Source organism: Notolepis coatsorum, assembly GCF_963971535.1.
Source record: "Notolepis coatsorum genome assembly, chromosome: 4".
Classification (NCBI taxonomy): Eukaryota; Metazoa; Chordata; class Actinopteri; order Aulopiformes; family Paralepididae; genus Notolepis; species Notolepis coatsorum.
Window position 1 is genome coordinate 14,001,886 of NC_140168.1, and position 16,640 is coordinate 14,018,525.

A 16,640-nucleotide genomic window follows, 5' to 3' on the forward strand; every position below is an offset into this window, starting at 1 on the left:
AAAGCTATGCTTAGTGACATATGAGTAAAGAATGATTCTTTTCTCAGCCTGTAATGACAATGAACAGTGTGTTCACATATTAACAGGTTTACCTGTTTAACTGGCCGTATTAAGGGTAAAGTAGGAGGGTTGTGTTTCCCCCCGGTTCCCTGGGGACTTCTTCATCCTCCTTTCAGACATGTTGTTACACTATATTGTGTCACTGTGTGGTAGGGATACGATGTAACCCTTGGCTTAGTTGTTGAGGTTGTGCTAACCGCTTGAGAAACTTTATTTTCCTAAAGAAAATATTTTTTGGTCACTTTTTCGTGTGTGCTTAGCAAGGCCTGTCGCCGATACTAATCGATAATTGTGTATTCTCTCATTATGAAAAACGGCGTTCCTCTGTAGAGTGTTTTTTGCCATTTTTTGTAGGTGATAATGGGTTGTGTGTGTCGTGTGACCTACAACTGGGTTGGGCTGGCCACAGAAGCACATGTGTAAGTCTAGTACCGGGGCTCTTGGAGGGCCCTCTCTATTCTGTGTTTTTTCCTTAGTAAAAATCAGATAGCAGGTTGGCACATGCGCTGTGTGAAGCTGTTAGACGCTTCATGGAGCTGACTATGACTGCGTCATACTCTTTTTGTCATTACATCGTATCATGGGTGTGGGGTCGTAAAGGGGTGAACTGGTAACCTTTCCTCCCCCTTTTTTCTGTTGGTCAGGGGTAAACCCACCTGTCCTTCAAGGTTCCTGTCACGTTGCGGTTCGGCACGTTACGGGGTGAGGGGGGGGGGGAGTTTCCTGGTCCCACGCCCTGGAATATTGGGCGTGTGCACCGCAGAAATTCCCCCGCCATTGAGTACATCACTGTGCGCGTCTCTGTTGGTAGGACTTCCGTGTGCTGTTCAGGTCCATATGATGGATCTGTTTCGGGGGGTGGTCAGGGCTCCTCCTCACGAAGCTCCTATTCGGACCTTCTGTGAGTTGGGACTCTCCTTCCATGTGAGGGAGCCTCCTCAGAGTACAGAGCCTCCTCCTCAGATTGTCAAGGTGAGTGGAACCTCAAGATGGAGTCCTACTCTATTGTGTGTGTATTCGATTATTGAGTGTGTATGGGTTCAGTGCCTCCTCCCCGGAGAGCCCTAAAACCAAACTTTTACATGGCTCAAGGTGCAATATATTCTTTTCAATCTGTACAGCTCGCGTGGGAAGTCTCTCTGGGGATTTCCGTCTCCTCCCTATGGGAGGGTGGTGGGATGTAAAAATGTGAAAAATGTTTACCCCCGGCTGTGTAGACTGGGATACATACTGTTGGTGCTTCCTTCTTTTCTATTGAGAAGAGTTGGAGTTAGGGAGCATCACACCCCTCTTGTCGTTCCCCTGGGCGCCTTGGGGATTCAATGACAGGTCTAAATAGCCTGTTCATTGATGTGGTTGTGTCCCGACGCACGTATAGTGCTAGCTCGGGGTGTTCTGTAATCAGGCGACTGACTGGCACGCCTTGGTTGCTTGAGGTTAAAACGGCGTTTTTATAAAGCAACTGGGATGGAGGTTTTTCCTCTTCCGACGACCTGTTTTGGTTGTCGACGGATTCTCGTTCATATCTGGGGGATGATGACGGAATGGATCTGAACATATGTAGAGGGGTCTCACGCCCTGGGGGTGGGCCACCGGGCGCGGTTCGCACCGAACGTCTGGGTGGCGCCTTCTTTTCATGTTTAAGATCAACACGCATATCTGCCCCTTCTCCTGGAGTAGGCATGTCGGCGTGGTTAGGGCACAGGACTGGTTCTGGTCACGCTGGTCCGGATCAGTTAAACCCGTTGTCCGCCGGGGATGCAGATCTGCTGTTCTGGTACCCTGAGGGACTTGGGCTTTTTCAGGGGGAAAATGCCAGGTCGGTCCGGGTGTCACAGGGTTAAGCGCTATGGAGACCCTGGTTGGGTACATTTTGTACTCTGCACTGTCGTAATGGCTTACGGCCATGCCAACCTGTACACGCTCGATCTCCTCAGATCTCGGCCGCTACGCAGGTTGGTCCTGGTTAGTACTTGGTTGGGAGACCGCCTGGGAATACCAAGTACGGTGTGCTTGGGGCTGGTTCTCCATTATTTTCGCTCCTCTCTCATGCATGGCGAAGAGGGGCCTGTTGGGGTGGTCTTTGACCTCCTCTGGTGATCCTGTGCTTCCCGTATCGCCGGGCCCGGTCCGAAGTAATGTTTCGTCGACCCGTAAGCCTGGGTTAACCCTTTTTTGAAAAACTGAAACACTTGTACTGCGGTATAGCCGGTGTATACCCGCAGGTGTGTTTTGGAGTTTTTTTCTTGAGGGGTTATAGGAACAACCACCGCATTGGGTAACACCAAGGTGGTTGATTCCCTGGTGTGTTGGAGCAGTGTCAACTCCCGGGTTACCCGGTTGAGGGTGCCCCTGCACGTTCATGACGTCTGCCAATCGTGTCAGCCTTCTCTGCCTCAACCCCTCTGGGTGGGTTTTTTTTAAATGGAGGCTTGGTCATGCAACAACGCCAGCATACGCCCCTTCCGCCGGGGCGGCTGTGTTCAGCTGTCCCCTCTGGCGCCTGTATCGTCCGCAGTCTCCAGGCTCGGGTTAACAGCCTGTTGCCTGGTTTTTCCCCGGTGCGCTGCCTGCTTCCGTTGGTTAATCTTTTTTTTGTGCTTACGGCCATGCTGACTGCCTGTTCTGCAGGGTCAGTGTGCCAGGCGGTGTACTACTGGGGGGACAGGGCCCGCTCGGCTGAGGGGCCTTTGTCCGAATACGCTGGCGATGTGGGGGGCGGGGTCACTAAGTGCCCACCTGGTGGGGTCTTGATGCTGGCATCATGGACCTCTCCGGGCCCCCGTTCCAGGGGGTCCAGTCCCTTTGGTGGGTCTGGGCCTTCCGTCGCGCTCCGCTGCTACGGCCTTGCCACGGGGTTGGGTTTGCCCTTGACCCTGTGATTCTGGGGGCAGTAACGAGGTTGTTCCCTCCGTTCGTTCCCGGGTGGCATGCGGGTTGTGCGTGTGTGTAGTCGTGGGGTCAGGCCACGGTCTGCTCACCCTGTGCCTTGAGTTGCTTGAGTGCCTCTTCGGTCGGTCCGTCGCCCTCCCGGGAAACCTCCAATAGGGGGGGTGCCCTCCATTAGGGGGGGTCGGGGGGGCTCGGCCCTCCTTGTTCTGATGGTTGTGGGGGGCCTTCAGCGGGGTGTATTTGTCGGCCGGTGGCTCCCGCTCGGCCTCCCTTGTGCATGAGTGACGCCGAGCGGAGCCACTACGATACAGAACAATAGGTTATAACTATAACCATGTTCTGTTAGTAGTGGTGACGCTCGGCGTCCGACGCCGCTGCAGCCCTTGACCTCACCTTGTGGTGAAAGCTTGGGAAGGAGGAGAGCAGGTGACCACACACCTGCTTATGAAGGTAAGCTAACGAGGGGTGTGGTCAGATGAATACTGGGATAAAGGTACATTGTGGAATTTTATTCAGTGCGCGTGCACATATGCGAGGATAGTGCATGAGTGACGCCGAGCGTCACCACTACTAACAGAACATGGTTATAGTTATAACCTATTGTTAATAGCCTTGTTTTGTTGTACTGGTTGGTTTTACCAGTTGCTTACCATGTGAGTGTTGATTGTGTCCTGTGACACTAGGGTCATTTGAAGGGTTGTTTAGTTATTGTTTAGTCTTATATCCTTGCCTTGGTAGTTTGTCTCCTTGTATATCCCTGTTTTGTTCTCCCTTACCGTATCCCTGTTTTTTCATTCCCCTTTATTTTAATAAATCTAATTTACTTTGGAAAACATGTTATTCTTTTTTTCGAAAGGAAACTGGACTCTCCCAACAAGCCTACCTGCCTGACATCCACAGCGCGCTGAGAGACATGACGGCTCTGATGACGGAGCAGAGGGTCGAGCTGAGACACACACAGCTGGAGCTGCAGGCGGTGAAAGGTATACGCTGAGGGACAGTGAAAATCAGTTTAAAGGTTTTATTGTGTTTAAGGCGAGACACCCCAGGTGAATAGTCAAATATACTTTTTTTGTTGATTTTGAGATTTTGTTATATTTTGCTTCCTAAACATGTCTTCTATGAAACTAGTGACAATAAAACGTCAATAACACACATTTAGTTGTTTATTTTACTTCATTTTGCCTTATTGCATCCATAAATGTGCACATATTTAATGGGGAAGTGCCTCATTTGCATATATAAACATAAATTTCAGAAAACTTGCAATATATTTTTTCTTAGTTTATATGTACATAACAAATTGGGAAAGTTTCATAGTGATATCTATTCAAATATTTTTTGCCTATTAGGGGGTACTACACTGTACTACACTGTTTGTAGCCTGTGTGTAGTTCTGTTCAGTTCAATAACATCATTATTATTATTATTCAGTTATCAGGCATGTGTTTAGGTTGTCTATTACTAATGGTTTGATTAGGTATTGTGTTTGTAAATATCTGTTTAAAAAAAAAAGTATGGCATTTTACAATACAGAACTTTGAAGGCGTTTTCCCAAAAATGAGTTTTAAGAGTTTTTCCTCATACTCTGAGCCAGAAATCTCCACTTCAGTAGCACTCACATACACCAAAACTTCCAGTTCTATTCATATCTATGTTTTGAAGGTATTTACAGAAGGGTTTGTTGATATCGCATTCATACCCTGATTTATATCACATTTTATTCCTAAAAACAGGGCGAAATATGGAATTTTACCATAAAAATGGACTGAATGGAGTATTTTCTGATTTATGGAGTGATAAAAAGAGATATCCAAAATCCCCTCTGTAATAACCTTTGGCTCTAATATGTCAACAAAATGAAACTATAATTTTGAAAATGGCTTTATCCAATGTTCAGATTTCTGTCCTGGAATTATATGCAAATTAGTGCATATTTAAGTAGATCATGCCTCATTTGCATATTTAAACATACAATTTCAGAAAACTTGTAATACAAAAGAGTCTTGTCTTAATATAAGTAATCAACTGGGGTAGTTTCATTGTGATATCTATTAGTTAATTTCTTTACCCTATTCACCTGCAGTGTCTCCCCTTAAAACAAATTACTTTCACTGAAACATTTTAAGTAGGGATGTCCGATATTATCGGCCTACTGATATTATCGGCCGATATCGGCATTAAAATGTGATATCGGAAAATATCGGTTAATTTATTTTTTACATTTCTATTGAAATTATGTCCGATATTATCGGCCTACCGATATTATCGGCCGATATCGGCATTAAAATGTGATATCGGTTGATATCGGTATCGGAAATTAAGAGTTGGACAATATCGGTATATCGGTAAAAATAATAATAATAATAATGGATTGGATTTATATAGCGCTCTTCTCTGACTGACTGTTGCTCTGACTCGCGCTTCACAGAGTCCATTATTCGTTCATACACAGTCATACCGGTGGTGGTAAGCTACAATTGCAGCCAGAGCTGCCCTGAGGCAGACTCACGGAAGCGTGGCGAATAATCAACGCCTACGGCCCCTCCGACCACCACCAACATTCATTCACATGCATACACATTCATACGAGGCAAGTAGGTTAAGTGTCTTGCCCAAGGACACAACGGCAATGGGATGGACATGGGCTTGAGCGGGATTCGAACCACCAACCCTTCGATCATTGGGCGCCCCGCTCTACCCCTGAGCCACGCCGCCCCAAAAGCCAATATCGAGCATCCCTAATTTTAAGGAAGAGCTTTAGAACCTTTAGAACAAACATTTATTTAAAATAAATTAATAGAAATATAATAGAAAAAGATAATAGAAATAAATATTTATACTGTATATAAAAACGAAGAAAGATCTTTGGTAATGCTTTACTGACCGCAAACTGATAGTGTTATACGAATATTCATAATTGCTTATAATGCATTATTAACATGCATGATAATTCATAGTGTCTTATATCAATAACCAGAATAAATCACAGCCACGGTGGGGCAGCTCCAGTTTATTGCATAAAGACACAATAATGTGTTATAAAGAGACCTTCTCATGGTTAATACACTGTTATGTATGTTGTGTATAACAGGTTATAATCCATTATAGCTGTCAATAAAGATAAAAGTGTTATTTCCTTTCTCAGCTGCTCTTAAAACCAGTGAGTTGCGGGCGCTGCAGAGACAGAAAGGTACGGGATTTGAATGTAAAAGTGCATGTGTTAATTTGTAACTTCACAGTCTGCTACAGAGTGTTGATATTTCAAGTGTGTCGTGTGTGTGTGTGTGTGTGTGTGTGTGTGTGTGTGTGTGTGTGTGTGTGTGTGTGTGTGTGTGTGTGTGTGTGTGTGTGTGTGTGTGTGTGTGTGTGTGTGTGTGTGTGTGTGTGTGTGTGTGTGCGTGCGTGTGTGTGTGTGTGTGTGTTTATGTATGTTGTGTATAACAGGTTATAATCCATTATAGCTGTCAATAAAGATAAAAGTGTTATTTCCTTTCTCAGCTGCTCTTAAAACCAGTGAGTTGCGGGCGCTGCAGAGAGAGAAAGGTACGGGATTTGAATGTAAAAGTGCATGTGTTCATTTGTAACTTCACAGTCTGCTACAGAGTGTTGATATTTCAAGTGTGTGTGTGTGTGTGTTTGTTTGTGTTTGTGTGTGTGTGTGTGTGTGTGTGTGTGTGTGTGTGTGTGTGTGTGTGTGTGTGTGTGTGTGTGTGTGTGTGTGTGTGTGTGTGTGTGTGTGTGTGTGTGTGTGTGTGTGTGTGTGTGTGTGTGTGTGTGTGTGTGTGTGAGGCAAACAGGGTTCTTTCTCAGCCTCCCTCTTGGATTCAGGATATGGATACAGTGTTATATGAATATTCATAATGGCTCATAATGCATTATTAACATGCATGATAACTCATAGTGTCTTATATCAATAACCAGAATAAATCACAGCCACGGTGGGGCAGCTCCAGTTTATTGCATGAAGACACATTAATGTGTTTTAAGATACCTTCTCATGGTTAATACACTGTTATGTATGTTGTGTATAATCCATTATAGCTGTAAAGAAAAAGAGAAAAGTGTTATGGTAATTATCTTTTTTAGCTGCTCTTGAAACCCTCAACGTGAGATCAAATGCCACAGAGAGTGAGGTGCGGGCGCTGCAGAGCCAGAATGAAGGTAAGGGATTTTAATGTAAAAGTGTATTAATTTGTAACTTCACAGTCTGCTACAGAGTGTTGATATTTCAATGGTGTGTGTGTGTGTGTGTGTGTGTGTGTGTGTGTGTGTGTGTGTGTGTGTGTGTGTGTGTGTGTGTGTGTGTGTGTGTGTGTGTGTGTGTGCGTGCGTGTGTGTGTGTGTGTGTGTGTGGGGTGTGTGTGTGTGTGTGTGTGTGTGTGTGTGTGTGTGTGTGTGTGTGTGTGTGTGTGTGTGTGTGTGGGTGTGTACACACACACACCCATGAAATGCAAGTGATATGTGATGCTATCTTTGTCTCACAGCCAGACAGGTGTCTTTCTCAGCCTCCCTCTTGGCTTCAGGATCTGGACACACAGGGCCTTATAACACTGAGACTACCCTGGTCTACAGACACATCATCACGAATGTTGGCAACGCTTATAATCAAAACACAGGTATGGTGGATACTAGATGACACAGGTGACATAATGTGTTCATACTGTAATGTTGCCAGTTATTACTTTTTAATAGTATGTGTAAGATACAACCACAAAGACATGCAAGCAACTGCCATTTGTGTTGTGCATTTTAGCTAAATGTTAGACAGTTTTACCAACAGGACTATCATTGACCCTTACAGCAATTCTGTTGGGGAGAATATGGGATACTCACTAAGAAAGATAAACCATTCCCCCTGATAAAGATGAAACAGTATCAAATCTGTTTCTTTCTAAACATTGCTTATTGTTTCTGATTAACATGACAACTCCTAAATGAACGAGCTGTCTATCAAAACCTTGAGTGACATGCGTGCTTGTTGTGCGTATAACAGTTGCGCGTGTAACACAAAGGCCTGCTGCTAACACATAGCTGCCTGCTAGCTAGCTAGCGGGGGCGTGGTTTTGGAGGCATCCTGATGCGTTCTGATTGGGAAGGGCGTGGTCGAATTCAGTTTAAGGATTTTAAAATATTCTGGCAAAAATTAACAGGCACCTATTGTTTCATTTAATTTACTATAAATTACTTTTAGTTTATCATGCACCCTGATAATGGAAGTATGGGTCCGGTAATGTTAAGGGCTATCATAAATAACTATTTCAATGTTTCTGTTGGATTAGAGGAGCGGACACTGATGATCTTGTTTCTCTAACAGGCTTCTTCACGGCACCAGTGAAGGGTGTCTACCTGTTCAATCTCTTCCTCCATGGTGCGGGAGCAGGACATGCAACAGGGGCTGTCCTGGTTAAAAATGGTCAACATGTTGTCATTGCATATGAACACCAACCTACCCATAGTGTTAACCCTTCGAATGGAGCCTCACTTCTACTAGAGGCAGGGGATGTGGTGTATGTGCGGCTCTGGGCAAATGCATGGATCTATGACAGTCAGAATCACCACAGTACCTTCAGTGGCCATCTGTTGTTCACAGTGTGACAAGGAACATGGAACAGTACTATTATTTTAGTTTACATTTGCATTTGTTCAGTGTCCTGCTAAATGTAATATGTACATTACAGATAATTTCATGAACATCCTTTTATACATTTGAAAAGCTCTATTAGGACATGTCTGTCACTTCTTTTTATTATGTATGGTTGGCCCAGTCTTCAATCTGGGCTGTGTATGTACATGTATATCATAGATTTGCAGATTCTTTATCAAATACAAAATAAAGGGGATTTTTATGAAGAAATGTCTCTTTAAACAATTCTTGGCTTCTGATCAAACGTGAGCAATTCTTTCCATTTCTGATGCACCTTTCTCTGTTGTTCACCATGTGACGAGAAAAATGCAAATTTTTGTTTACATTTGCATTTGTTCAGTGTCCCGCAAACTATTTAGATAGTTGATGAGCCAAACTGTATGACCCCAAGATCTAATAAAATGTAGGAATAATGCATGATCAACCGGGAGTGATGTAATAATTCATGATCAACCGGGAGTGATGTAATAATGCATGATCAACCGGGAGTGATGTAATAATGCATGATCAACAGGAAGTGATGTAATAATGCATGATCAACTGGAAGTGATGTAATAATGCATGATCAACAGGAAGTGATCTAATAATGCATGATCAACAGGAAGTGATGTGTTACTTCTGAACACTGTCCCGCTTTGCAACAAACCAAATATATTTGTCATACAACTGTGTGATGTGAGGTCATATCATTGTTCATACAAAATGGATTCACATTCTTGAAACTGACAATAGAGGCAACTTGTTCCTGTCATCTACCCAGTAAAATGTTGAGTGTGAAAGTAACAATGAAATGGGGAGATTTGTACGCCTTGGCGGTGGTCTGCGCTCTAGGCTATACTGAGCGCATTTGGCTTTATCCTGTTTCATCTTTCATTCTTCAACAAATATGAATCTAAATGTATCAATAAAAACACCCAAAGACCATTTTGATTGTTTCTTTAAAGACCCAATCAATGATCCAACTATAAACAACTTGGTAGCCCGTTAGCCCCACCATAAAAAACTAAATTATATATATATATATGAGCTATGTTTTCATTCTCTATATGGTTGATTGATACATGATACACTGATACATTGATACATGAACTACCACTTGACATTCTGTAAATAGGTAAGTTCATATTGTTCTATTGTTATATTGTTGTACGTTTATATTGTTAATCGTAATGTTTGTAAACACAGATTTATATATATTATATATTTAGATATATATAAATTTACAATATGGGCAAAGAACGTTCCAAATCATCTTTTTTATTTTCAATCTACAGATCTCACACTCATGGATTATATATATGAACATACCCCACATTAACATGGTAAAAAAAGAATCACAGATTGAGTCTTCGACAATTCAAACGTGTTACCATTCAGTGGATCTGTTTCGCTATCACACATCGTACAATGGACCTGTCTCAAAACCCTGCCCTCTTTTCTTGATCCTCCAATCACAGCTGTCGCTTACCTCTGACTTCCTCGTACAAACAAAGTTTGTACGAGGAAGTCAGAGGTAAGCGACAGCTGTGATTGGAGGATCAAGAAAAGGGGCAGGGTTTGAGACAGTCCCTCACCCTCACACGGTGAAGAGCAGGTGACACTAAAAGTGGTGTGGTGATGGCGATTGTCATACAACCGATGGTTAGAGCTGAGGCGCATGTACACCACGTCCCCGGACTCCAGCAGCATCGTGGCATTCGGTAAATAGGTAAGTTCATATAGTTCTATTGTTATATTGTTGTACGTTTATATTGTTTATAATCCGTTGGCGGAGTTTACAGTGCCGGCTGCCTGCTTTCCATAAATGGAAACAACATGCTGTCCATTCTTAATCAAACCAGCGGCGTTGCCATGTGCGCCGTGACCGTAAGAGAAGTTGGTGGCCTTGATCATGTACACTCCTTTAACTGGCGCCGTGAAGATCCCTGCATGAGGTCAAGATCAGCAACATGTTATGAAGGCGACAGTATAAATGGTAAATGGCTGCATTTATATACTAGCAGTTTTTCTCTCTCTCCCTCCCCCTCTCTCTCTCTCTCTCTCTCTCTCTCTCTCTCTCTCTCTCTCTGTCTCCCTCTCCCTCTCCCCCTCTCTCCCTCTCTCTCTCTCTCTCTCTCTCTCTCTCTCATCTCTCTCTCTCTCTCTCTCTCTCTCTCTCTCTCTCTCTCTCTCTCTCTCTCAATTCAATTCAAATGGGCTTTATTGACATGGGAAACATATGTTTACATTGCCAAAGCCAAACAAAACAAAACAATCAAACAGAGAAATCAGAAGTAATCAGTACATTACAGAAGGAATTGTTTGTGTGATTGACAGTCTTTATGGTGGTTGTATTCCGTTAGATGTCCCTTTCTTGTCACATCTGCTCACAAATCTTGCTGCTGTGTTTGCACATTGTTGTATTTCTCCCAGTAGGTATGGGAGTTTTGAGTTATTTTCCATGTTTTTGAAGTCTCTTTGGGTGTTTGCAATTTGTGGGAAGTATATGTCTCTGATGTCTTGGTATAGTGGGCAGGTTGTTAAGAAGTGTAGTTCGGTTTCCACCTCATCTTGTGCACAGTCTGTCTTCTCTTGGGAGCTGCCTATGGCGGCCTTTCCCGATGGCTAGGCTGTGCTCGCTGAGTCTGTACCTAGTCAAGGATCTTCTTAGTTTTGGGTCAGTCACAGTGCTCAGGTATTCTGCCACTGTGTACTCTCTGTTTAGGGCCAAATAGCATTTAAATTAGCTCTGGTTTTGGGTTGATTCTTTCCAATGTGTCAGATAGTTTTCTTTTTGTTTTCTTATTAATTTGCTTGTGTTTGTGAGCAGAGTCCCAGAACCATCTGGCTGAGTGGGAATCTCTCAAGGGTCTCTCTGTAGGTGAGGGCTTTGTTATGGAGTGTGTCTGGGTGCTTTCTTTTAGGTGATTATAGAATTGAAATGCTCTTTTTTGGATTTTGATAAATAGTGGGTATCTTCCTAGTTTTGCTCTGCATGCATTATTTGATGTTTTCCGTTGGGTGCAGAGAATGGATTTGCAAAATTCTGCATGCAGAGTCTATATTAGGTGTTTGTCCCATTTAGTGAAATCTTGGTTTGCAAGTTGGCCCCAGACCTCGCAACCATACAGGGAAATGGGTTCTATGACGGACTCTAATATTTTGAGCCAGATTTTAATTGGAATGTCTAGCTTGATGTTCCTTTTGATAGCATAAAAAGCCCTTCTTGCTTTGTCTCTCAGGTCGTTCACAGCTTGGTTGAAGTTCCCTGTATCTCTCTCTCTCCCTCTCTCTCTCTCTCTCTTTCTCTCTCTCTCTCTCTCTCTCTCTCTCTCTCTCTCTCTCTCTCTCTCTCTCTCTCTCTCTCTCTCTCTCTCTCTCTCTCTCTCTTTCTCTCTCTCTCTCTCTCTCTCTCTCTCTCTCTCTCTCGCGGCATCGAGACCTCTCCAGGCGTTTAATGGTGACACCACCTCTACACTGCCAGCGCATCGGACAGGGCCTACAACATGTGAAGGCCCTTCTCTGCCTGGCAGGCCACGAGGACCCCCCGAGGAAGAGGCTCTGAAAAACTCCCAGAGGAGGAGGCTCTGAAAAACTCCCAGAGGAGGAGGCTCTGTAAGGAGGTTCTCTCTCTGAGGAGGAGGCTCCGCTGAGGGGGGGGTTTTAGGGTTTTTAACGGACGTTCGAACCTTCGTTTTTTATTAAAAATAAATAAGAAAAAAAATTCCTTTTTTTATAAATATCCTCAAACTAAATCGTCAATTTGAATAAAGTGATTAAATTAGTTTTTTTTAATTAACTTTCCAGTCCCAGCCCAGGGAGAAGCCCCAGCCCAACTAAATCAATTAAATCTACTTTCTTTAATGAATATAACTAATATAGCCTAATCTTTATCTGCAAACAAATAAAAAATAAATAAAAAAAACATTGGTTTAAAGGGGACCTGCATTGCTATTCCTAGCACTATTTGGGCAACTTTACACAATTCATGTGAGTCTATGGAAGACATCTGTAAGGTTTATTTAAAAAAATCATTGTTTTATATTTCTAATGGAGTACTCAAAAGCATCATTTTCCAGCCTCAAGATTTCAGCCTGTTATTGGCCTGGCTCCGCCCATAAGCACTTTCAGTGGCAGTCAATCCACACAGTCTGCGAGTGGCAGACAGACAGACAGACAGACAGACAGACAGACAGACAGACAGACAGACAGACAGACAGACAGACAGACAGACAGACAGACAGACAGACAGACAGACAGACAGACAGACAGACAGACAGACAGACAGACAGACAGACAGACAGACAGACAGACAGACAGACAGACAGACAGACAGACAGACAGACAGACAGACAGACAGAGAGAGAGGGGGAGAGAGAACTGTGTGGGCGCTCTGCGTGCGGGTCCCCTTCTCTCTCTCTCTCTCCCTCTCCCGTTCGGTGGGTCTGCTGCTGTGCTGCGCTGCAGCTTGTGCTCCCGAATGGGGGGGGAGGACCTGCGCGCGGAGTGTTTGCACGGTGGTCTCTCTCTCTCAATTCGGGAGCAGCTGTAGCGCCGCGGCACAGTGTGTATGTGTGCTCTGTCGCGAGGGAAATCTGATTCTCTCTCTCTCTCTCTCTCGCTCGCTGTCAAACCCCGTTTGGTGCGTTTCATAATAACTTCAGCTGTAGCGCCGCGGCACAGTGGGTATGTGTGCTCTGTCGCGAGGGTCTATCTGATACTGTTGTTAGCTTCATAGCTACCTTGGCTGATAGTATCGTCCCCACAAAGAAGGCGAGGGTCTTCCCGAACCAGAAACCGTGGGTGGACAGTACTATCAGAGCAGCTCTGAAATCTCGCACCACTGCTTACAACCTGGGCAGAGGGACAGGAAACATGGAAGAGTACAAGGCAACAGTCTATACTCTGCGCAAGGCTGTTCAACTGGCCAAACGGACGTACAGATGAAGCCAGGATTAGTCCTGGAACCACTGTTTGGGGACCGTTTGGGCATCGTTAACGGTAACAATGACCAGCGGGGGGACCGTGCTTTGGCTGTGGCAGCCCCAAAGCTCTGGAATGAGCTGCCACTGCTTGTTAGGCAGGCCCCCTGTTACGGTTGCAGTGCAGGTAAGCAATTGTGAGTCCAGTAGAGGAGGAAATAATACGAGTTGGAGAATGATTGCTCTTTCTTAGTGGTGCCTTTTTAATGTAAGAACACAGAGAAATACGCCGGGCGTCAACTTGAGAGCAAGGTAGATACATGAGAATAATCAAGAGCGAGAAGGTCAGCAGTATCTCTAGCTCCTTCCACACGAAACACGGTCTGAAGCCTTGACAGGGATAGAGAGGACAACAAGTGAATGTATAGTCAAACACCAACATTCCAATGCGTCAATTAGTGACAGGGTAATTGACAGCAAAGTGACAGCGACCAGTGGTGACAGAACAGGCAGTGACACATCAGGAATGGGGCGTGACCAACAGTGAGTGCAGATACCAACCACCAGGGGAAATAACTCCAGAATGACAGTTGGGTTCCTAAGACAGAACCCCGAACGTTACAGTCCCCACTCTGCAGGTGTTCAAATCATGCCTCAAGACACATCTATTTCCTCTGGCTTTCTGTGTTTTAAACAGTTTTTGAGAGACCTGCCTTTTTATGTGACATATTGTACTTGTTTTTATTGTGTGCTTTTATTGAATTTTTATGTTTTTATGTTTTATCTTATGTTGTGGACTTGTACAGCACTTTGGTCAACTTTGTTTTTTTTAAATGTGCTTTATAAATAAAGTGGATTGGATTGGATTGGATAAGCCTGAACACACACTGAGGTTCTGCCCGCTTCACACAGACACAAGAGAAGCACAGACAGGGGGGCATTTAGATGTTTATATTGTCAAGTTGAAAAGGTCTATAAGATTTGCATTTATAATAATTCTCTGTATCTGTCTCTCTCTGTGTGTCTGTCCTCACATTCTTCAATTTTGTTTCAGGTAAGTATGACAAGATTTCAGATTTCTGGCTATCAGACAATATGTTGTCATTGCATCTAGGCAAGACGGAATCCATATTTGGGTTAAAAAATAAGGCTAAGCAGGGAGGATAAACTTGTTATAACCACCGGAGGCATAACTATTACATCACAGCCTTCAGTATCTAGGCTGTATCCTAGATGAGACTCTAGGAGGTGCACATGGCTCTAAATGTCCTGGGGCAAGATAATGAATGAGTGAATGTCACCAACATGGTTGCATGATTTATTTGGCAAGTGAACTCACAAAGGACTTCCTTATTCATGGAGGATATAAGCCAGTGGACACACACTGAGGTTCTGCACACTTCACACTGACAGAAGAGAAGCACAGACAGACCAACTCCAGACAGAACGACCTGAACGGTGATACGACTATATTAATTTTTTTTTTTTTTTTATATTAATTATGACGAGTTGCAACTATATTATGTATTTTCTACATGTTTTATATCATTGCTATTCATCAAGGATTAATGCAAGGTACTATAGCGCTGGTTTTCATCCGATTTTATATAAAATAAAATAAATAAAAATGTTCCCTGTAATAGAATAGTTTGAATCACTGAATCCACAGGGATTAGAAAATGTTGTTTGTGGACAAAAATGTTTATCTGCATAACATTTGTAGGTAACTTTCTGGTGCAATATAGGACCTTTTTGATTGATTAACTTTTTTATTCAGTGGGACATTTTAAACTAGATTCTACTAAGTACAGAGGTTACCAAAATGATCTTATACAGGATAGCACTGAAAGTAGTTAATCTGCAGTCATGATGAGAGAACCTCTAAAGAATTACTGGTAGCCTAACACTTTCTATGAATACCATTAGTTATAGTGCATTATAAATGCACTCTTAATGAATCATAATGCACTCGTTCTCTGAGCACGTATAAGCCAAAATACACCAGTAAGGATTACATAAGTTAGATAAGATATTCCTTTATTGGATCCCCTTGGGGAAATGCCAGATGTCATAGCAGCATGGGGGGATGGGGGGAGGGGAGGTACAGGTATGGGCAGGGTAATAGTAGAAGACATAAATAAAGGCAATGCAATTATAGTAGGGATAAAAATAAAGCAGTGTAAACAATATAATTAACTCTGACTATAAGCATATGAGCAAGTAGGCAGTATAATTGAAAGGTGCAGATAGGTATGCCATATCACTTATACGTTACAATAAATATGGTCAATAACACTAATCTGAATATATACTATGAGTAAGTAAAGTACATGAGAGATGTACATGTACATGTGCTTATATACATGGTCATAGCATATTACGAAACGATGAAACGATTGAAACGATGATGCACTATAGCAATGGGTATTCATAGAAAGCATTATTGAATTGTTGTACTTTTCCAGGATGTTTGGATTAAAGAGGTATTCCACTGGAATTAACTTTTAGGTTGTAATTATGCAAACATTTTCCAAATAGGGGTTTTGAGTTAATGAAAGCTCCCAAAGCAAGAGACATTTAAACCGTATAACATCATCCCATTGCACTGCATGAGATGGTTGAAAGACAGTGACATGGACAGTGATGATAATGTACCTACTGTACAGAGTATCCTGGATGCAGTGTTGTAGTACTCGAGTGATCTCTACTGATTTTCAAGACTTGTGACTCGACTTGGACTTGAGCACTGATGACTCAGACTTGGACTTGGACTTGAGCATTGACTGCATTCAGACTCGGAAGGTGCAGACGAGGAGCTCAGACTTGTTAATTGATAAATATTTTATTCAGTAATTCTTTTTTTATTTTGTGTAATAGGGCCCTAATTATTTGGCATACAATATTGACGGTTAGTGCATTTGTTTGACTATTGTGTCACAAAGTAAATAAACTCCTTTGAAATTGTGACCGCTGTGACATTTTTTTATTTGTATGTCAGCTCTTTGACTGCCAGAGTGGAGTGGACTCAACCAGTGTTGCGTTGCTGATTTCAAAGCTGGTTGCACAATGTTTTAATGACGCCACGTGCACGCGCGCTCCCGCGCATGCGCATAAATGTTTCCCTCGCATACGCACGGACT

The 16,640-nt window shown here is 43.2% G+C and overlaps 2 protein-coding genes across 3 annotated transcripts in view; both read left to right on the forward strand.

Moving 5' to 3' along the window:
* LOC311227845 (uncharacterized protein) overlaps nucleotides 1–8,809 on the forward strand; it is a 146,261-nt gene extending 137,452 nt beyond the window's left edge. Inside the window, exons 2-6 of one of the 2 annotated variants that reach the window (XR_014619640.1) lie at nucleotides 3,809–3,970; nucleotides 6,101–6,145; nucleotides 6,454–6,498; nucleotides 7,042–7,116; nucleotides 7,440–8,809. Coding sequence is in view for 1 of the 2 variants with exons in the window: in XM_084313685.1 (XP_084169811.1) it covers nucleotides 6,101–6,145; nucleotides 6,454–6,498; nucleotides 7,042–7,116; nucleotides 7,440–7,591 (317 nt within the window). In the remaining variant the exon portion in view is untranslated. The remainder of the gene's footprint in view (nucleotides 1–3,808; nucleotides 3,971–6,100; nucleotides 6,146–6,453; nucleotides 6,499–7,041; nucleotides 7,117–7,439) is intronic. The other variant, XM_084313685.1, reaches the window with a different exon arrangement.
* The window catches only part of LOC311226411 (dynein axonemal heavy chain 11-like), a gene marked incomplete at both ends in the record, with an annotated part of 709,106 nt that overhangs the window by 580,868 nt on the left and 111,598 nt on the right, over nucleotides 1–16,640 (forward strand).